This window comes from Taeniopygia guttata, chromosome 9, assembly GCF_048771995.1.
Source record: "Taeniopygia guttata chromosome 9, bTaeGut7.mat, whole genome shotgun sequence".
Classification (NCBI taxonomy): Eukaryota; Metazoa; Chordata; class Aves; order Passeriformes; family Estrildidae; genus Taeniopygia; species Taeniopygia guttata.
Window position 1 is genome coordinate 20,692,290 of NC_133034.1, and position 23,758 is coordinate 20,716,047.

Consider the following 23,758-nt stretch of genomic DNA (forward strand, 5'->3'; position numbering starts at 1 on the left):
TCACAAATAAAATCTAATCTACCTCTCTGTTAGATGCAGGCTACATTTTGACTGGAGTCCCAAGCCATCACTCTTGAAAGCAATCACATAACAGCATCTGGCTTTCATTCTGTAAAATTGATGTTTCAGACCTTTTCCAAACGTGCCCCAGTGGTCACCAGCAGTTGGCAGAGGTGCTGGTTCCATCCAGAAACAGCTGCCAGGCTGTGAGGTTCAGCAAAGGCAGCTGCACACACACTCAGCTGCTGTGGGATGGATGTGTTGGGATGGGATTGCTCAGCCTTCAAAGGGACCAGCTCCATTTCTTTTTCAGGAGTGTGTTGGACCAAGAACCACCTCCAGGATAAGGTGCACAGGAGCACTGGCCAGCGCTGCTGCAGGCTCAGGGCAGCAGGAGTGGCAGACAGCACTGGGGTGCCATCCCTTGGAGCAGCATCACCCCAGAGCTCTCCTGGGGCCACCGAGGCAGCACAACCCATCCTGTCACTCCAGATGAAAAAGCAGCAAACTGCTTTCATCCTCACACACCAGCCAGGCTCATCCCAGGCCCTTTGAAGGCCCAGCACCAGCCTCTGCCTCCCAGAGAGGGGACAGTTTTCTCTGGAGCAGGAGCACTACAGGATCATCCCCATCATCATCATCATGCCTTGGCCTCCCTGGCTGGTCCAAAGAGGCTGAACTCAGCAGCTGAGGGCTGCTCTAACCTACCTACTGACAATTTACAGATGTTTTGCTCACCTAATTTGTTCCACTATTCACAAAAGCATGCAGTTACCTTAGCAACTACTACATTATATTTTATCTCCAAGCTGCAGAGCTTTCTCTTTCCTAAAAACAAACCCCACAAGTCTACTCATACTGCATGTAACCTTTGATATTAGTCTTAGCCATTTCAGGAAAGAAAAATAGGCACAAGTGTAATGAAAATAATAGTCTCACTTTGAAAATAAATTTAAGTTTTCCATTTATAAAGAGATTTTCTTCTTAGATTTGTTTCATTTCACTCTTTTGTGTGTTTGCTATTTTTCTATGGGTTACAATTTGCATAAAGGAAATTAAGAGGACAAGGAGGAAGACCAGTTTTGATATAAGGAGTGAGCTGGAATCTTGAGAAAAGACACATTAGAGAATCAAGGGCATATCTTGAAAATTGCTGCAGGAAGAAACAAATGCCTTCAGGCCACTGACTTCTAAGTGTCTCTACTGAATGGACATCTAGAATGAAAACACATCTATTTTTATATGACCAACCAACAGAACACTGAAGGTTTTTCTATAATGAAAGACATGCTTGTCTATGAACATATCTAAAAGAAAAAATAATTGTACTTGGAAAATATTTTAAGTTGGTTATGCACCAGCATTGCTCCTGGGCACCACAGCTTCCTGCACCATGTGAATTTGCATTCCTGTGAAACAAATGTGTTTTGAGAGGCATGTTGTCATCATGTCACATGAAATGATGTGGAGACACGTACACAAACACTGAGTAACCCGGGACATTCACACTGCCTGCTGCCAGATCTCGGATTTAGATGTGACTTCCACTTCTTGAAATGTTCCTGTGGTGCTGCCCCACACTGCATTGCACAGGAAGGAGAAGAGGGAAATGAAGAGTTTTTCTCCAAAAGGAATATATTTTTGGGGACATTATTTTGTTTTATTCAAATCAACCAAAAAGCATGGACTGCATATTTTCACAGGTGTAAAAAATTATTAAGGTTTATCTTCAGGGATAACTAAAGTTAGTGAACTTGTTGAGTCTTCTGATTTCAGCAGCTTACTGATTTAAATCCAAAGATCAGTGCTTAGAGTCAATTTCTAATATATTATTTTAACTACCTTTGAAGTTAGGAATAATCTTAAATACTGTCTTGAGTTAATACTTTAATAAAGTAACTTCTGCAAAGGTCTTGTACAACAGTGTGTGATAACCTTTTATAGCTGTGACAGGATGTTTGATTTCCAGCTCCCTGCTCTACAGTGCCCATTTGAATGCACCAGAGAATGGAGCTTCTGCTTTCTGCAAAAGTTGGATACCTTTCAAAGGTTAATTTTCACATTAAAGATAGATAAAATAAAAAGCAGCTGGACAAAGAATTTTTCTAGTCTTTCTTTTTCACAGGAAGTTATTTTTTAATCAAAAAGGCACAGTGTCTTTACAAAGTGATAAAACTTTGCGGGAAGCCATCAGTACCAAGATCAATCCAAACTGACAATTTTAATTGCAGTTAATTAAAGTGTTGGTAGGGAAGTAATCTAGCATCCAATCACTTATTAGTAATTAATCTTCCTGCAAATCTCATCGAGGATGGGTCTGGGCACTTAAGCTCTAAGTGGTTTTCCAGTTTACTGACCCTACAAGTTTTCTCCTGCCAGTTCAGTCAGTTTTCTCCCCTGCACAGCAAATTAAGGCCATCTGACAGTTTTCTTTTTCTTTATTACCCTCAAAAAGCCCTGGATGGGTCCACTGGCTCTGGGTCTGTGGCCACCAGGTTGCAGACACCTCTGCCAGCCGTAAGTCAGTGCCTGGTTTCAGCTGCCCCCTCTCTGCTCCTCCCCAGCTGGAGCTCAGCAGGACTCTGCTTTGAACCTGCTCCTTCTGCAGAGCTGCAGGAACTCCCGGAGCCTGAGCCCACGATTCCCTCCCCAGCTCACCACATGGGGCTTCCCAAACCTACTGACTATTCTGAAACCACAGCCACTCTTGAATGAGGATTTATAATTTTTTTTTTTTAATAACAGATACAGCTGTGACCTTTCCACACCTGCCTTCCTACACCCACCGTCCTGCTCTGCCCTGAACACCACGATTTGCTCTGATCAGAGATTTTAGAGGAAGACACTGAATTCCTGTCTGCTGGTGTCTATTAAAAACTCTTTTGTATAATCCCCAAATTCACCCTGTTGCCACGTGCTATGCTCTATCCCTAGTACAGATGTAAAATAACTATACAGAGCATTAATACAACTTTGTCAACTTCTCCTTTACCTACATCCCTTCCAGAATGAAATGCTACCAATAGGTAAGGCTTTATAAATTTACTCAGTTACTTTCTACATTAACATTTATTTCACTTAGTGAATAATTTGATGTAGTTTAAAGGCACCAGGAAACCACAGTAATGCCAACACAGCATTAAAATGCCTTCAGGTACTTGCTAAATCCTTTCTCTTGCACCACTCAGCAGACAGAGCAAACCTCCCCTCCTCGAGTTCTACAAAGAAATGCTACAGCTTTGATCAGTGATATTAAAATTGCCACCATATTCTAGCTTAGTGTGGATGAGTTTCAATGTTGTGGGAAAAGACTCACAATGTGTGCGACAACAGCTTGTCTAGGCTGCACACAGGCACAACCACCACATATGAAATGAGTTACAGAAATTATATGAATTAATAGACTACTGTAATTTATGCCACTCGTTCTCTCAGCATAATGCAGCACCATGCCAGCCATTAAAATTCATAAAAACAATTCATTGCTTTTTAATTTTTACATATTTATGAGCACTCATTTGAAATGAAAATTATTTTCTTATTGACACTTTCTTCCATCTTGACAAAAAAAAGTACAACTTTGAACATTAAAGCCTAATGATTTCAATATGTTTTGCAGATAGTAATCATACTTGGAATGTCACAAAAATGAAGAGACATTTATCCAAATCCAAAATACAGCAATCAAGTAATTAAGACACCTAATCCAAAGCCAATACACAATATTCCAAGCAGGAAATACAGTGATGTAATTATAGCTGTTATAGGCACTTTTGCCTATTAAGAATATTTGAACAACAAAAATAAAAAAAAATTAATGGCAACCTCAGCTGCTAATATAAACAGAAACAAATTCCATTTTAAAAAAAAGCAGATATATTTTCTAAGGTAAAAATGTACAAAGCATTTCCTGTATATGAGATGGTAGACATGAGGCTTTTTAGTGAATTAGCACACAACTTAAAATTACTGAACTTTACAAACCACTTCATCAGAGAGGAAGGGAAAATCCTCCCTCTGTCTTGCAAAATAAACATGAGGTTGCAACATAAAAATTGGGAGGGACATGAAAGGCACAGGGGAACCCTGACAGGGTAAATAATTTGTTTTCATGTTAACATTCATCTAAATTTATCCAGCATGATTCCTCGATAACTTTTCTGTTCTTCATTACATGGATATAACAAGAGGAGATGTAGTGGCACGTGGGTTTTAAACAGATTTTGCACATATTTTAAGTAAGGGTTCTAAAACATGCTATTGTATAAACCAAGATGGATAAAGTTTTCAAAATAAAGCAGATGATAAAACTTCATTGAGTGTTTGATAAAACATTGACATTTCCACACCCAAAATTTGTGAAGCACTTGGGAGTTTCCATAACTATTACAGAAAAAGAACCTGACAACAACAAAAGCAAACAATTTTTATTCATTTTACTGTCTTCATATAGGTAAATTGTCTTCATATTGTCAAATTGGGTTTGGAGTCTTAAACTCTGATCAATGACTTTCAAAAGTTTTCTACATATGAAACAGTTTAATACCAAGTAGTAAAACAAGTATTTGAAAGCATTTTTATACAAAAAGTTAGTACTGGGATTGTCAGGAGAATATATCTCTATTTTCAGAGAGATTGTGCATATTTCCCTTTGCTTTTTAAAAAAGAGGATCATTAACATTTAAACTGAGGTAAATGAGACCAATTTCTACTCTGAAGAGCCTGCAAAGCAGGAAACATGATCCAGCATTCAGCCAACCTGCAAATCAAGTTTGTTATCAGCACCTCTTGAATAAAACTCTGTGTAATGTTGTGTACCCAGCAAGCAACACTTTTCTCAAGAGAGGCCCAGCCCACAGTGACCTTTGAACAGGCAAGTAGGTGTTAGAATAAAAACAGCCTTGAGATCCTAGGGTTTGTAGTAACTTTATATTTACAAGGTGTATGTCAGCGCTGGTTGTGTTTTAGGAGGCTTAGTAGATCCTTGCATTGTTAAAAACAACACAGAGCAGTTCACTCCTTACAGAACTTGAAATAATCTTGAACCTGACATGAAGCACGACTCAAGAGAAAAAACTGGAGGAGGGTGAAAAAAGGGTTTTCATTTTCACAGGTTTCAATGCAGCCACAAATGCACTGAACATGCTGGGAGCCTGAGGAGCGTGGGATCCTGCAGGGACACGTGGAGCAGGGCTCCAGGGCCCTGATCCATTACTAATGTGACAACAGATCACTGACATCCCTGTTAGGATCCAGATGTGCCACCTGAGGCTCAGATTTAGAAAAAAATCCTCTCCATCACACACCTGTCCTTCCCACAGACAGGTGCCACTCGGCTGCAGCTCAGTGGAGCTGCAGCACTTTAATATGTGGTGTCACATTAGCTCTGAGCTGTAACTGCAAGTCGAGTCCCCGCGGAATAATCTCTTCTGTAAGCACTTTCAAAAGTGCCTTGGGTAGGATTAGCTTCTCTCTCTGAACAGGGAAAGAGAACAAAAATATTTTGCCTGGGAAAGGAACTGTATGATACTGATTTGTTTGTTATTCCTGTTCTTAGACACGTCCCATTTGTAATTTACACTTTTATTACTGTATCAAAACATGGAACATAAAAGGTGAATGCCAGCTGCAGCTAGGTTCAGAATGAAGAACACTTCAGAGCCCTAATGAGTGTTTAACACTCCCCTAATGCAAGCAGTGTACAACAATCATCTCTATCTATAATCAGGTTATGAAGTTTCTTTGACCAAGTCCCCCCTCTCTTCCCTCCCTCCAACACAACAAACACACAGGCTGGCTCAAAAGTTAGGAAGGAAAGATCATAGCAACAGTCCTACCAGACAGATTTAAAAAACATATTTCAAACTTCAAATACTGCTCAGGATCTGCTAGAAAAAAATTGAAATAAAAATGCTGAAGAGTAAGAATGCAATATGCTTTCATATTTTTTACACCCTGATATTGCCAAGAGCAAGACTAAACTATAAGAAATAATGACAAGCTAAGGCTTTGTCATTTGTGTGATATGTGCAACAGTGGAAGTAGCAAAGGAGTCATTTTTCATCCTATTGTCTAAGACTTGGTAAGGAGGGTAAAACCACACAGGTGAAAACACTCAAATTTCTTTATTCACTGGTGGTGTGGCAGCCAAAGAGATCTGCACAAGCCTGGATGGGGATGGAGGGAAGTGTTCAGAGCCATGCTGGACAGGGCTTGGAGCATCCTGGCCCTGGGGAAGGTGTGGGATGAGCTCTAAGGTCCCTTCCAACCAAAACCTGTCCATGGTTCTATGATCACTTGAATGCTAAGATCTCTTCTACCCCAAGTATTCAATTCTGGAAAATAAACCAGCCAATAATAAGGATTACCAGCTCTTAATATTTTTTTTTAGTTCTAGTATTGAATTTGGAAACTTCAGACTATTCCAAATATTTATAGTTCACCATGTTTCACAGCTGTAAGAGCCCAACTGGACAGCAAACACACAGAAACCTTAGTTATCATCAAATTTTCTTCTTTCTCTTTTCTCCACATTCATTAAGCTTTTCATTCTCTATTATAAATGTATATAGAGGATGGGAATCCTTACTCCAGAAAAAAACCATTTTATTGTTGCTGCTTTCAGAATTTTAATTGTCTTTTCCAAGATTAATGACCATTTATTGTTTTAAATTTGGGTTTAATTACTCTACTGGATGAAGACTGAATCATCCTTCTAACTTCTGTGCAGTCTTTGGGCTTCTACCAAAAAATTAAGTAATTTTATCACAACTTACTTAGTTTTTTTTAAGGCATGAACCATTATTAATCAGAGAATCATGGAATTGTAGAATGGTTTGGGTTGGAAGGAATGTTGAAAGACCATCTAGTTCCAACCCCCTGCCACAGGCAGAGACACCTTCCACTGAAGCAGGTTTTTGGCAATATAAGCCCAGGAAGGAAGTTAAGAATACAGCACTTCAACATTGATCTTTTGTCTAATATTTAATACCCAGAAACTATTCTGTATTCTGCACTATTTCTGTAAGTAGGAAGTCCTTACCAAAGGAAGTGTCCAACTCCCAGCTGGGTTTTTTCAGCACTAGCTGCAAATGTCATTTTTGCATTTAGCCATGCGGAGCATTCCAACTCAAGTCAGAGCCCTCTGTTGAGGCAGTGAATGGAAACCAACAGCAGCACAAAATCAGGCATTTCTGTGAACACTTACTACCAAAATAAACACATTTCTGCTGCTTACAGGTAGACAGCAGGACAAGAGCAGCATTCCAAGCCAGGCAGAGAACAGGGGGCTCCTAGATAAACACAATGTCCCATTACAGATCTGAATCACTGCATCTCTTTTTGAGATGCCAGTCACTGTTTCTGACCAGAGGTGAAATTCCCAATGGACTAAGCCCATCATTTCCAGGTATTTCCATACCCTGGCAGCCCTCACACTGCTGGACTGGTGCTCCTGACAGATTCCTGGTGATCTATCAGCTGCTTACTGCTGATTAAATGCAAGGCAGCTAGACAGCAATGCAAATTAGTAAGCAGGAAGAATCATTAGAAATTTGATTCATTATGGGAAGGAAGACAATACTTTTAACTAGGACTAATAAACACATTTTCACTATGTCCTAATTTTAGTTAATTATGAAAAGACAAACTGTCTAGAAATACTAAGTTTTGATTGGAGAAAATAAACTTTAATAATGGATAAAGGCAACATCTGCAGGATGTTGAGCTTTTTTTAAAAAATACTGACCTTATTAAGAAAAAAGTGCATTCATCTTCACATGGAAGTTAAAATCTGCCTTTAATGATTTAAGACTAAAAGCTAATAGGCACAAAGCTGGGTATATAAAATAGATTAATTATGCAGCAGTTATAATTATACATAAAATGACTAATATGATAATGTTTGTGTTTAATAACATGATATGGACACACTGTCACAATGACCTTAGTAAATCAACCATAGGCTATTCTAAATTATTTCTCTTTGGATCCTTCTCCCTCACCACCCAACAGCTCTGCAGAGCTGAAAACATCAGTTACTCTTGCATGAAATTGAACTTTATGAAGAATAGGAAGTTACTGATGATCTCCAAATTCAGAAGTATAATAGAAATGCTTATCTTTATACTTGGCATAATTTAAACATTTATACACAAGTAATTTAAAATGGCTGCAATGCCTCATGGTTACGGGGTTTTCAAACGATAACTGAACAACCCAGGAACATTAAAAATTCTGCTTTTTCAAATGGGCTACCTCAGCATTCTGCTCCTATTCTGCTCTGTGGAATACAGGATTTTAATTTTCTCCTATTACAGTAAGCAATCATGCCTCTATCAGTTTTCCATCTTCACAACAGATGTGCATATTCAAAGATCTCAATGCTCACTTCCCAAAACAAATACCAAAGTCAAACCAAGACAAACTGAAAATATGGCCAATTATAACTTTTAGCCCATATATGCCATAAAAAACCCCCAGAAAACAAGAAAAAATGGTTGCTATAAACAGCCTGTCAAACAGAAGCATTCCAATAGGATAAACATGACCTTTTTTTTAATATATACAATCAACTTTCCCTAGAAAGCCAGACATGGGGCAGTGGGTGGACTGGATACTCTCTCTTCCAATTCTGAATGAGAAACACAAGTAAGATAAAGTGAATTAAATGAAAAGCAGACAATTTTACTGCAGTCTTCAAGAGGAAGAATTCAAATATGACCGTGATTGTCAGGACAAACTTGTTAAAAAGATTTAGCAAAAATTTAGCAAAAACAAACACGTATGTTTGTGTTTATAGTGCCTGTAATCTGCTGAAGTATATTACTGAAAGTCAGGAGAAGCTTTAAAGCTTGGGTTCAGTTCAAACCCTCATTCTCAAAGATTTGTGTTTGCTTATCAGCTAAGAATTTCCATAAAGGAAAACAAGATGACCATCACAAAACTTCAGTGGGCTATTTCACATCTGGTCAGAAATAATTTAAAGACACCAGCTGGGTTTCATTGCCTCCACTTAGGACCTGTCTGCACTCAGAGGCAGTGAGGATGAAATGCCTGAACACAGACCGGAAAAAAAAAAAATCAAAAACCAAAAAACACACAAACTCCACTTTTTAAAAGCCTGAGTTTTGAAGATTGAGATTTGATTTGGACTGAACTCAATTACTCAGACTTTACCAGAGCTGTGCTGCAAACTGAGGTTGCTGCATTTTTTAAACCCTGGCAAATATCTATATACATAAGCCTGCTTCATCAGCAGTTTTGTTTCTTTTCCTGGGATGCTGAACTCTGCTGAAAGAAGCCTCGTTCCAAGACTTCAGCATATAGAAAACTGCAACTGACTTGCTCCCAAGACAGTTTATTTACTAAAGACTAGTATAAAATTAAACAACAAATTAAATCTGAGTACAAGTTCATGATTTGGTTTAAAAAAAAAAATCTATTTCTGAGACAACAGAAAACCCTTTTTTAAAAAAGAACATCTCTTCTGAAGTAGAAAGGTGATTTTTCTTTCCTTCATCTTTTAGCTTTGCTGTAATTGCAATAAAAGATGCAATCCAGTTCAAATGGCTGCAGCTGACACCAAACTCAGAGAGGGAAAAAAAAAAAAAAAAAAAAAAAGAACAATCCAAGTTTCTTAAATCCAACAGCTGACAAAAGCCAGGTTTAACTGGACCTTATCCTCATTAATTTGGAGCACAGCAGGAATCATCCACGCTGCAGAACTGGGACATAGACCTTAAATCCAGTAAAGTGTTTCCTTTTATTCTGTATTAAAGACAAAGCAATAGACAGAAATAAAGCTACAATTTTACATAAATAAAAGAAACCAGGGAACACAACACCCTGAGGCTACATATATCTGGACACTAAGACTCCTTTAGGTCTCAGAATCAGTTTGATTTTTCTCTTGCTTTTGGGTAGAGCTAAAGGAATAAAAACACCTCTTCCACCTTTGCAGACTCTGTTCAGGAAAAGTTTGCTGACAGGGTGGATGCCTGGAAAAATAATATGATTATTGCCCGTGGATGTGCCACTAACTTCCCAGGTTAGGAGTGCAACCATGTATTGGAAAGGTAAAATACATAAACACTTAAGTTTTTTAAAGGTGAGTTCAGGAATAAGCTAAGTGTATAAACAAGGGTGAACTTTAACCACTGGTGTTGTGTGTGTAACCACCAGAACACGTGCACCAAGGTGCTGTACAACCCTCCCTCACTGCTCTGCTCATTTGTCTCTGTCCTGATCTCTGGGTGTGCTCTGAGTGCTCCTGATTTTTGGGAAATGGCTGTAGGCAAAGCCAGATCACTGTGTGCCTGTGCATGTACAGTTCCCACCCACCACCAGGCCTCCAAGTGCTATGGATTTCAGGGCACAGATCAATTAACTCAATTAATTCCTGTGCTTGCACCACCAAGCAGCACTGGGACAGGATTTCCAGATGTGGAATCTCTCATCTCCAGCTGGAGGGTGCAGTGGTGAGTGGCAGCCTGGTTTATGGAGCCCTGAAATGTCCCTGAAGGATGTGAAGAGCCACCTTGAGCAGAGCCAGATATCAGCACCTGCTGTTTGCTGACTCCAAGACATCCATGCCTGCACTGGAGGACACAGCTTACCTTAAAAATACAAAATGCAATGATATCAGAATAAACAAAACAATACACTGCATTTCCAAGCCAGATTCCAGCTTTCACACTTTAAAAAGACTGTGTATGGGATAATACACGATTAAAGCAAATTCAGGGGGGCTAGATTTTTTGTTCCCCAAGATGTTAGAAATCTTACAATACTTAGCATTTCCATGAGTCAAACAAATATAAAATCATTATGCTAGATAAATTCCCATCCATCCATTAAAAGAAAAAAAAAAAAACCAAACAAAAAACACAAACAATCCAACCTACAAAACCCTCCCAAAATAATCCCTGCAAGTACTCAAGAATTAATGTATGAAGCAAACAGATAGTTGCATTAAAAAAGGAGTTGGAAATGCCATAAAACAGAATAAGAAACAACACTGAAGTGATATACAGAGAACCTTTCACTTCTGAATCAGCTCTGGAGTGTGCTTAGAGCTACTTAGACTGAACTTTAAAGCACAAGATAAAATGTTCACTTCACTGCTGTACTGAAGAACTAATCCCTCCCTCACCCAGACACCAGCCCTGGATCTTCCACATGGCACAGGATGGAACACACAAAATTACATCCAGACTTGCATTCCAGCCTGGTTTATAACCCTGTTATTAGTACAGTGCCCACAGCATTTTGGATGTACAGGTGTTGGGAAAGTCATGAAACAGGAACACCCTGGGGAAGATGGAAAACTCCTCCCTGGTTTGAGGCTTCTGTGAGGGCAAAGGGAAGTGCCTGGTGCTGCCAGGTTTCCTACCTAACCACAACTGCAGCATAAATGTTTTCTGGGCAAATTATCACATTCATTTTGCTCCTCATTCTAACCCAACGTTTCACTTCCGACCCTTCATGGAGTTTTAGACATCCTCTTGATTTTTAGCTCAGCTCATTAAAACCCCACCTTTTGCACAGCAGACCTTGGGTTTTTTCCATTTCATCTGAACACTCTCCTCTGCTGTTAGAATTGAGCCAACTGAACCCACAAAGGCACTTGTCAGTGGTCCTCAGGATATCAATATTGTATTTACCTTCCTAAGATAAAGGCACTTGAGAGCTATTGACAGAGTTTAACCCTGCGCTGCCTGGGCAGCTCCTGCTGATCTCAAATGAGACTTGAGGGGAAAAAGTGAAGGAAGTTATTTGCACAAAGCAAGACAAGGGGCAACCCAAGCCAACAGAGAGAGAAAATCTGTTGTTCAACCAAAAATTGACAGAAGTCCTTCTTTCTTAGCCCATCTGTGGCTTTGAGTCTCCAGATTACAACACAACACCAAGCTTTAATGGGTGCAAGCTTCCACTTACTCTCTCCCTATCAAAAAGTGCCTCTTCCTGCATGTAAACATCCCAAAATTCAGTGGCAGACATCTATTGTTAGAGTAGACACCGTGCTATAGCAAGCACAAACTCCCTCCAAAGCAAAAGCCAATTAATTGCATGTCTTACATGCAATTTGTTAAAAAGAAACAAACAAATAAAACCCCCCAAAGTTTAATTGCTTTTTAATATAAAATCTTTACATTTTTTGCAGATGATTATGTTATTTCACAGTTTATTATAAAACATTTTATGTTATCATTAAGTGAAAGTTAATAGTTTTCTGGTGTGGTGGCTGGAGTGTAGTAACTGCAGTGACACACCAACATGAATTTTAAGTTGCTGTGTAGAGCAGCAGTACAAATCTGACCTGCCAGCCAGAAACAATAGACAGAAAAATCCAAGTATATAAAAATTAAAGCTTACATTTTTTAAGGTATTGAGCTTCCCTTTGTCACCAAAAAAAAAAAAAGGTAGAACACATAAATGGCAGAACTTTCCTGGAGTACAAGGCCTAAATAAATGGGTAAAGGGTAACTTCAGATCTGGGTCCAGAAGCTGTTGGAAGCTTTTAGAGAGAACTAAGCATTTCAATGGTTCTTTTTCCCTGTGAAAACTGCACATATTTCATACATTTCACTCTTTTCAGAAAATGAAAGCAGACAAAAAAGTATTATTCAAGTTCTGCTAGGGCTCTTCAGAGAAGGCAAAACTGGGGATGGTGCAGTGTTTTACATTTTGCTGAGAGGGCTCTGCAGCCAGATGGAGATGCCACCTTGGTCCTGCTCTGTAAAGTGGACACAGATGCAAGCTTTGATTTAGACATTCAGTTCTACATGAACACACTTAAGTCAGAACTTGCCACAGAAATCCTTCAGAAACCACATGATTGCTCCGTGTCCTTGAAACAGCCACAGCTGTCTGCCTCACTGAGGTCCATCCCAAAAAAAACCACGATGCTCACACAACACATTTTGTCTCTGTGTGCTCTTAATAGGCTTCCGTTTACCTGCTGGAGTGCAACCTGTCAGCTTGGCCACCTCAAATGCCTGCAAGCCTCAATGGTCTTTGTTTCTATCCCTTTTGTTCAAAGCCAGGCTGAGTAAAGTCAGCCAGGAGGGTTCGAGCATCAATAGCCACTGGCAGATACTCTTAGAGGGAGAAATTTCCTGCCGAAGAGTTGGCAGCAGCCACCACAAGCTGCCCCTCTGAAGTCAGCTTTGTCCTACTTTGCTGAGTTCACTTCTGCAGTAAGAGGTCACAGTCATGTGCACAAAGTTTGAAAAACTTCAGATGATGTATGTCGCTGTGGAGGCAGGACGGGAATGAAGAGACTCAGACTCGGAAGGATGCTGAGAGTAAAACTCCCATTTCTTCCAAATGCACTGCTCTTTTATACAGAGCTTCACAAAGGCCAAATCCACTGGTTCTGAAGTGAAAACAACCCAGAGCATTGGTGCAGAATGCTTGATGCACAGTGATAGAACTTAACTATAAACAATGTGAAAAACAAGAGAGATAAAGAATTATTTACATTCTCTCCAGCTCTTTCCCAGGCGTCTACCTGGCTAGAAACTCTCAGTTTCTTTCTTTGACTGAATCTGAGTCCCACAGATGTATGGTAACACATGGCTCACCACAGGGTGATGAAAAGGTAAAAATTTAAGTAAAACTACCAAGCAGGAAGGAACAGAGGTGCTCTCATCCCTTGCTGTAACTGGGAGACAAGTACAGTATTTTTCAAGGGTGTTCTGGGGAGTCTCATTTACAGAGCTCCTTCTAAGCCTGTGGTACAGCTTTACAAACATCCTTCCTTTAAACATCAGTGCTTGGCACTAAGACTGGGTTCCCTGTGTCTCTGCACTGAGCCAGCAGCACTCATTCCTCTCAGCATCACACAATTCCCTCCTTGCTTCAGACACTTGGAGGGAAAGCACAAAGTGCTTTTGGTCCCCAGGCACCTGCTCAGCACTTGGAGAGCCTTGGTTATTTCTGTCACTGTGGTGAGCTGCCCTCGACTGTCCTTCCAAGGGCCAGATCTTTGGAGCTCTCCAACCCATCTTCCCCTTTGTAGCTCCAATTATCCCAAAAAAGGGAAGAGTATCTCTCATCTGCCTCAAAGCAGTGTCTCCTCAAAGACTATCCTGGTTATGGGAAAGCAAAGGGAGCTTTATGTTCCCCTGCCTACAAGGACACCTGCACTCGAGTTTTACTGGAGTACACCCTGTATTTCCAGTCACCTGAAACAATTGTTTTTAGGGGATCACCTACAACCAAACCTCATCAGTCACATGCAGACCAACCACCAAATAACACACTTGGCTCTAGGCCTGATGTGGATTAGAAAGGTGCTCTGCATTTCCAGTTCTGTTCTCAGTACATCCTGCTCTGAAATTCAAACTTCTTAAAAGCTTTTCCTTCTCCTCTGCAACATCTGAGTAAGAGCCCACTGTGCCAGAGAGCCACTGATTTCTGAGCAGATGAGAATTTCTAGGTTACTATTTTAAGTCTGACTTAAATTTTCTACACTAACAGGCATCATCTAACAGCCCTGGTTTAAGAAAACAAATGCAGACTAAAGTTCCAGCCTTTGTCTCATCTGGCCCTTGAAATTATAATTCTTCCACAACTGAGAAGTTAATTGAATTCCAATTTTAAATGTACCTCTAAGACAAGAAACATACTGTACACATTACAGCATCCCATGGTGAGAAAGAGTCTTTGATAGAATTAGAATTTGCTTTCTTGCATCTCAAATGCAAATTTCTCTGGAGATAGCTAAAAAAATCTGGTAAGAAACAAAACTCTTCAGCAATAAAATATTTTTAGTACATAAACAAACCAAAATATTCTCATTTGCATATGGTGCATCTTCATCTCCTGTGACATTTTTTATTTTTATCCTATATGACAATGCTACTGACAAACTAAATAACCAGAAAAAGCAGGCAACATTTCTGATGCCAGATGCTGAAGATCAATAGCTATTTCCCAGAGTTTATGGCATAATTAAAATTTGTAACAGGAATAATTTTCTCTTCAGCCCCTCAGGCTAAATCTAGAATTATTGACTAAGTCTAAGTTATATAGTGTAGCATTTGTTATTATGTTTATGGATAATGTAAAGGATTTTATTATTTTTTTCATGTAATCTGGTAAGTATAGAAACAGTAACTAGGAAAGAATTCTCTATATCAGGAAAGCAGGAGTTAGAAATGTTTTGTTTTTCAGGCATGCAGAAGACAGGGTTTATGTAATTATCTGCTAGTTAAGCAGAGCTCCAGTTTGCAGGAGGTGGCCACGATTCCCATGAAGTGCCAGAGAACTGAATTTGGTTTTCCAGTCCCTCAGAGCTCGCTGTGCCTCTCCTCCATGGAGGGGGTGACAGAGTCACTGGTGCTGCCAGGAGCTGGAGCAATATATGGTAATTTAATTTGCTGCCATATGGGAATGACTGTATATTTATAACCCCAAGAGTCTGCCTATGCTTTCTTCTACCCAAGGCATACAGACAGCAAAGAAGAAGAGAGCAGAGTTGATCAAGGCCAGCTACACTTCCATAAGGAGGGAGAAACAGCAATTCTGCACAACCATCCCATGGCTTGGGTTTGCTGTAACTTCAGACTATAAGATCAAATAGACTCAGTTTATAAGTGAAAGGAGATATATTTGTTTGCTTTCAGCCCTAAAAACTCATCCCTGGGCAGTGGACGACTAACTGGATTATTTCTTGCTCATGTCTCAATCAAGGCTAATAACAACACAAACCAAATTAAACCCTCTTGATACCAGTGCAACCCCATCACTTTCATTGCATTTTCACAAATAAGGCAAAACTAGAAAGTTGGTAAACATTTCTGCTGATGAGGCACAAGAACAAGTCTGACTCAGTCCCTCTTTGCAAGGCTAGCAGGAATAAAATGTGGTAAACTTAATTGTGTTATGAAGGCACAGAAAATCTGAGCTTACACAGACAGCAGAAATGCCACTTTTAAAAGCACTACTTGAAGAAAAAGATGAATATATATATAAATTGACAAAGCCAGCTATTATGCCTAGCACTATGGATGCAGAGTAACATTTGAGCTAAAAAGCACAGCTCCACTTTCTGTAACTGTTTCTACAGGAATGGACTTTGTTACCTTTAGCTTATGCTTTTTATTTTCCTGAAAACCAAGAAGAGCTTCATGATATGTCCAAAATTTAAGTAGAAACATGAAACTGGAAAAAGGCAGAAGCAGCTGCAGCAAGACTCCAAGAGGCTGCCCCTTGGCACCAGGCAGGCCCAAAGGTACCTGTGGCTCTCCACCAGCTGAAACATGAGAGTGGACTCTAAAAATCCCAGAATTTAAAAATTTGAGTGAAAACCCCCAACATTACATAGAACATGCTTTTATTTTTTTTTTTCAAGAGGGAAGAAGATGACAAGTCTCTTTGAAGTTTATTGCTGGTTTGCAATGATTTCTAGCTACTTGCCTGATGTACATGAAGTCAATCTTTCTTGCTTCTCTGATTGCAGACTAAATGCAAAATGAACAGTTATTAGTTATTAGTTTCAGTTCTATATATGCCATAACCAGGAGACTAATTAAGAGACCAGGCCTTAAGAGGGGCAGGGAGGCAACAGAACCAACCAAAAAAACCCCCCAACACAAAACCAAACACTCAGGAAAAAAAAGTCTAAAGACCTGGATCAGAACGACATTGCAACAAAAACCCAACCTTGCTTGTCTTTGAAAAACACATCTCAAGAACTCCCTGCAAGACATGACAGCATTTAGGACACTGTTCCACTGTGCTGATGATCAGGAGATGCTGTTTTTTCAAGAAAAGGAAAAAGACAAATAAAATAAAACCTCTCACCATCATTACCTCTTCCACCAGGACTATGGAATGAAATTGCTGTATAGAGATGGAAAAATTTCCAGCCTCCTCCAGAAAACTTCCAGTACTTGAAGAAGGTGGAAAAAAAGAGAGCTTGTCAGGACCTGCTATGAATGCAGAGCACTCTTTAGTTTATGAACTGTTCATATCTGCATAAGAAGTTTACATAAAACCAGGTTTCCTTTGCCTGAGCTGCTCAGACCACATTGATATTCCCCCCGCTCCGCTCTTTGCTTTTCTCCAGTAAGTGACTGACTTTCAGAAAAAGAGGTGCAGGAGCAGCCAAAACAAACATAACCCTTACCACACAAACTGAACAATGATGCACTGGGGGAAAAACCAACAATTTCCCTTGGATCACTTCCCCAGCCTGGCAAACACTGAATCTGACAGGACCTACTGCTGACAAGTGTTTATTCCTACATTTGGTAGAATCTGAAAGTTTAAAGCAGCTTTATGAGGAAAAGTTTTCAAACATCATCCTTTTGCTGTACATCTAGTATGTTTTCAATTTCAGTTTTACTTATTGCAGGAAGATGTTGCTATCTGGTTTCATTTTCAGGCACACATATTAGGATGCAATCATCTGCAACATACCTGGAAAGGATTGTAACAGCAAAACAACAATAGTACCAAGCAGATTGGGAGCTGGAAGTCTTGGGCTTGATATCTAGTTTTGTGGTCAATTCTCACCATTCCAGTCAGATTCCCTCTTATCATGCTTCAATTTATGCAGTTTTCTCAGATTTAATATACTTATATTAGTGATAATATTTGTGTAGAACTGAAATCTCAACTCCTGATTTGTGAGCACATATAAACTGGGAAATGAAAGCTAAAAAAACCCAGGTATTCCTGTGATAAAAGAGTTAAAAGCACCCTGAAAATGTTCGAATGACTTCAGCTGCAGTAAAAAGAGTGCTCTGTGCTGTTCCAGCTGCTGATGGCTCTGCGGGACTATTTAAATCTTGTATTTTTCACAGCACCAGGATAGTGATCAGAACATACTTCTCCAGCTCTCTAGATTCACCACTTTGAAATGAAAGTCAAAAATCTACAGGAGGCAGCAATAAAACGAATTATTTTAAATTACCCATTGTTACTGTACCTGGTTGGGGAATAGAGCCAAGCTGTGCAAGAAATGCTGTCACAGGAAACCCTTGCTATTATCATTCAAAAAAGAGCCCAAAAGGGACCTGGTGACATTCTGTGAGCAACTGTCCAGAGAGCAAACCTCGACTCGCAGGGCTGAGGTCATCCAGCACCAAGGGGAGAGGAAGCACTTTCACAATGAACCTTCAGAATTGCCACTTTTTGTTAGAAAAGCCCCCAGTTAATAACTGCAGCTGATTACAGCATTCATTAGCATTATTTAGAGTCCCGCTCAAAAACACAAACCTGAAAGAAAATTGTTCATGTAGCCTAGGAAGCTGGGTAGACATGGTAGCCAAGAAGAGTAAGAAAGACATTTGAGACTGCAATTTGCTTTCTGGGACATTCCCTTCTCAATTCCCAGTGCTCCATGCCAGGATCTTTATGTAGGCTCTTGATATTTTCCTATCACCTCTCTCAGCAAAAAGCAGTTGCTGCTTCTTTTAGATCTGGTCTGTAAATATTTCATGAAACTACATATATATTGATCTAAAAATCAACATCAGAACACAAGAACAAACCCTAAGGAACGCAAACTCGGAGCTCATCCAAAGCCCCGATTAATTACAGAGGGAATCTGAACTTGCTGGGAACTGCTTTTAGAAATAATGCAGCTGTTTAATAATATGTTTATATATTTTTTATATATATATAATGAAACCAGTTATAAAAATGTTTAAGTTGCATTAATAAACAGCACATAAGGGAGCTCTGAAAAAAACCCGAATTTTCCAGGATGTTTTATTAATAATTCTCATATAACTGTTCTCATTCTTGCTCACTTACTTGTGCCACTCAAGAACCAAAAGAACAAGCTGCACTAACTTGAACTTCTCAATTCAACTCTCTCCTCCGTGGGCCAGAGGCAAGCATGGAGTACACACACTTAGCAAGCCAGCAAAGCTGCTGCCATCATCTAGCAGCACAATACAGCGTAAAATCAATTACAACTCATGTACAATGTCATCAAATTAAAATTTACAGTAATTGCATCTTGTGGGGCTTATACTGTCACATTCTCCAGTAAACAGTCCTTAATTCATGAGACAACTGAAAACAACAACTGGTGTGAAGGGAACAGATCTTGATTCTAAAAGCAAAATACCCAACAAGGACAAGAGAGGGGAAAAAACCCAACCCAGCACAGAAGTACAAGGTACTGCTGGTGAGTTCCAGCGCATTTCTGAAGGGTTTTCGGTGCGCTGCCCGAACCAGGAATCAATCCACGGCTGGCAGGCACAGCCCCACTGTTCAGAGCTTTGCTCTTTTCACTTGTCACAGCCCAGGCAGAACGGGGCTCTGAACCGCTGCCAGCAGCAGCAAAGCAAGAAGGGAACGGAACAGGAGTTAATTTATTCTCTGGGCTTACTGTACTTGGTGCAAAACAAAACTGCTGTGACGGCAGAGTGACCTTATATTTCCTGATTGACCAGATGGCGAGAATTACTGACTTATGTAAGCCCCAAGCCTCCTTCCCCATCTGACGGCCGCTGGGGGAAATCAAATAAAGGGCTCTGCATAGTCTTTAGGGCTCCAACCTAATCACCACAACACCATTAGAAGAAAATACTGCAGGGAAAGGCAAGAAGGGAGCAGGACTGAAACACTGGATCCTCAAAATCAGGGTTTTTTTTTTTCAGCAGAGCAAGAAGGTTTGTGCACCTGCTGCCCAGGCCGTATCTCTTTTGCTAATGAATAAGTGAAGCCAGCCTCCAGGGCTGTCAATCTGGCACCTTTAGTAATCCACACAAGCCTCAAAGTTCTCTAAAAATAAATAACATGAAAAGGAACCCAAGTTGTCTCACTAGCAGTGGTTTTGACAGGTATCTTGAGTAATGTTAATCTCTGCACCTTCTTTACTTAAAAAAGTGCCAGTTGGATTACCAATTATTTGGGACAGTTTCTAAAAACAAGCACACATGGAAATAAGGTTGATGGCAACTGAAAAAATTAACCTGAGGGTGTGCATGTGTGTTTGCATGTGTGCACACAGAACTTTTTTTTTAATAAACAGAATTACTGTGCAGCCCTAATTCTTGTCCCATTTCCATTAGTGCACATCAAGAGGAATTCCATTTGACTAAGCTCACTCAGGCTAATGGAGAAAAGGCACAAATGAAGCCAGAATCACAATCATAGTTCCCAAAAGACCTGTATAAAATAAAATGTGCTTGAAAATATTTTCCATCAGTTTTATTCATAGATTATATTGGCAGAAGTGAAATAGCTCCTCACGTACAGCACAAAAAATAAGCTTGGAGTTAGACTGAACAACCTTCCTAGCAGCAAACCCCTGTAACTACACGTCATGTCCTGACATAAGAAAGAAACAATACTAATTCTCTCATTACCATGCCTGAAATGGTGTTTAAACCTGTACAGCATTTAACATTCCTGCTGCTTTATTCAATATTAAAATATGGATCAAAATCTAATTTGCCACAATATGTTTTCTGGATAGTTCCTACATAATTATTAACATATAGAAAAAAAAGAAAAAAAAAAAACACCGAAAGGAGAGAGAGACAGAGAAAAAGGCAGTGGAATAAGTTCTCTGTGACCTAAACCTGCTTCAGCAATGATGGAGTTATTCCCTATAAAATATGGAAATCTGAGACACACATTTGAAACCCTGGATTACATGTGTGCATGCATATAAAGAATAACTTCAAGGGGAAAAATAGCAACACATCTTGTCACTGACTAGAAAGTTACCACTCCAGCTCTCAGAAAAACTTTTGAAAATTTTACAATGGTTTAAGGATTCTTGCAAAACACAAAATAGACACAAAGCTATATCCCCTGTATGCAGAGCATGAGAAAGAGGCCAGGAACAAACCAGTAAAGTCAAGGAAAAGAAAAGCATGGGCTGAATGTCAGGGGGAAAAAACCCACTGAATGCTAAGAAGATAAAATAATGGAATAATTCCCCAGGATAATAATATTTTCTAGGATGTTAAAACAGCCTGTTGAAAGAAAAAAGGGCTACTGGGAAAACATTCTTTCTCAAAGCAAAAACTTGACATTAATGTTGCAAAAGAAGGACTAAGCAAGATTTATGAAGTGTTGCGTTCAGGATTCTACTGAAAATTTAAAATACCTAGGACAGAATACTCTGTTCTTACAGTTAGTCACACAAGTGCCCACGAGGGCTATTTTGCATGCATGTGTTGGTGTAACCTCAGCACAACCCACAAAGGAAAAAACACAAAGGCAACAAACTGAAATAAGCCACGAATGCTAAACAGAAGCAACATCCTTCATCTCCCTGCATCTGCCATGCCCTGCTCACATGCAACAGGCAGAAAATTTGTGCAAAATAATTGTGCAAAGCTCTTCCTACCCTAAAAACATTTGCAGAAGGTTTAACGAAGCTACAGAACAGTAACCCCAACACCCAGTGATCCCCTTAAATTTAAAGCAACCTTTATTGATAGTGCAGTGCCAAATGCTTACATGATCTTATCAGACCTTTCCTCGCCCTCCTAAATGCAAGCAGTGGGTGTTTTTTTAATAATGCATTGCAGAGATGAGTGATGTGGATTTCCTCCTTTCCCCAAAGCACATGCAAGGACAAATCCCTCGCGTGGACACGCTGCCACAGCCGGCAGCAGAACAAGCTGGCACACGCAGAGCAAGGATGCCCCAGAGCTCCCGACAGCACAGCATTCCACATGTGCTTACCTGGCTGGGCTGCACTTGCTGCTCTGGGCTCATTCTCTCCCATTTCCACAGAATTATGAACTCCCCTGAGAGGAGCCGAGCTGTTCCAGCCAGGGGACGTGGCTGCTGTGCAAGTTCTGACCTCCTGACTTTGCAGCGTGGCGCGGTAACCCTATACCTGACTTTCTTCTGGGAATAATCTGTATCCTGCTTCCTGAGCTACCTGGGCCTGCCTGACCTGTTTCTCTATAAACTGACATCATATCCTTTGATCTGCTTTGATTAACATGTGCTTCAGGCAAGGCTGCTTTGTCTCCTCTTGGGCTCTCCTGCTCCTTCCACCCTCTCCTTTCGCTTTCACACAGGCTGCAAGATGAAGAGGCTCTCTGCCCCGTGGCAGGTGTTTGGGACAAAATGCCAAAGACCACAAAGTTTGCAACTGCTTTTAAAGAACCCATGAATTTGCATTTCGTAGGAAACCTAAATGTTAACTATCCAACCAGTGCCTGGCATGGGAACTTTGCAGCTCTCCACCGAGAGGACAACGATTGCTGCCCATGCAAGAGCCCCTTGGCAAAATTTTTGTAAAGAACCTCAAGCCCAACCCACACTGCCCTGCCTTTCCCAAGGACTATCCCCAAGGAAAATACTTTCCTTCAACACTGCACTTTCAATATTGTTTTGACTGTTTAACAAAATGGGCTTCTAAACAAAACAAAAGGTTGTTTTGCTTGTCTTATCCTCCCTCTCCAGCACAAGGAGATAATCTTATCCAGCCACACTCCCAACTGAGTTCCAAGAAAATATTTGCTCTTTTCTGCCACGTAAATCAAATAACAGGTGTCTGATACATTTGTAATCAATTTGTTGAAAAAGCACACCTGTCTCTCTGCCTTCGAAGTTTGTTTTATTTCAACATTTACATTTGCAACTGCCAACCACAAAAATCAAAGAGAAGACACAGCGTTATTTTAAAAGAACAAAAACCTGCAATTTAAAAGAGGTAATTAGCTCTCCCTGTGTTAATCTCCATCTGGATTACACCCAAAATGGTAAAATCAATAGCATTAGAAAAGTTTTGTAATCCAGAAGCAATTAAGTCTGTTTTTAAAACTAAAATGTAGTGGTTTTTCTTCCTTTTTTTTTTTTAAGTATTAAAACAGAAACACAGAGGGTAAAAACTAGAAGATGAGGTTTTCAAGATAATTCAGGCTAGGTAAAGAGTTCTTTTCAAGCGAAATTTCTAACACAAACTACGCTAATTCAAACAAAAATCTCATTTAGGAGTAAGAACATCCCCACCCCTCAAGGTAAGTATCACATAAGCTGAAGTAAAAGATATTTTATGTCCTGAGTTTTGCTATAGAAGGTAAATCAGACATCCCCCAAACCTCAGTCATCAGAACAGTGAATTCCAAAAGAAGTTCTGCTAGTTCGCAGAAATAAAGGCATTTACAAGAAAATGCTCATGCGTTATTCTTGTCTGATTATTGCATTAATTGGGTTAATTTGACAATTCCACAGTCAGAAAAAGCTCTTTACCAAGAAAACAGAGAAGAAAAATTAACTTAGGTCTGAAATTTGGCTTTTTGTTATTTTATTTGTGTTAGTTTAGCTGAGCTATTGCTCATGGCCCAAAATTTGCAGTCAGTGCTTCCTACAACTCACCAGGCTGGTGCATCCTACTGTCACGTACTGCCAATGAGCTGAAGCTGCCCCTGGCCAGCTGAGGGTCAGTGCAAGGGGTGAGACTCCAGCAGAAACCTGGGGAATCTCCCCAGCTGCTCCGTGACGTCCAGTTCCAATGCTGAACATCATCTTTGGATTAATTCACCGAGTTTGCACTGGAAAGTGCCAGTGAAACACTCCACTGAAACATCTGTTTAGTGGGTGGAGGTTTTCAGCTCAGTTCTGGTGCAGCTTCCTCTGCTTAAGGACAAAGACTAAATGAAGTTATTTTGGTGTGCAGAGAAAGTAATATGTAAGAACTTCGGTGGTTTTGTGTTTGCTTCAAGAGTGAAAAACCAAAGTGGTGTTTCCTGAAAGCTCCTGTTAGGACAGCCACTGGACAACAAGTGTGCAAGGGCAGACACTGAGCCTTTATTAAAGG

The 23,758-nt window shown here is 40.0% G+C and overlaps 1 protein-coding gene across 10 annotated transcripts in view; it reads right to left on the reverse strand.

The window, feature by feature from the left end:
• The window catches only part of NAALADL2 (N-acetylated alpha-linked acidic dipeptidase like 2), a 412,338-nt gene that overhangs the window by 289,430 nt on the left and 99,150 nt on the right, over positions 1–23,758 (reverse strand). Inside the window, exon 1 of one of the 10 annotated variants that reach the window (XM_072933153.1) lies at positions 21,670–21,997. The exons of 6 other annotated variants lie outside the window; for them this stretch is intronic. In XM_072933153.1, coding sequence (XP_072789254.1) covers positions 21,670–21,712 — 43 coding nt within the window. In that variant the 5' untranslated portion in view covers positions 21,713–21,997. Of the gene's footprint in view, positions 1–21,669; positions 22,106–23,758 lie in introns of those variants that run through there. 3 more of the 10 variants (XM_072933145.1, XM_072933155.1, XM_072933154.1) reach the window with 3 other exon arrangements.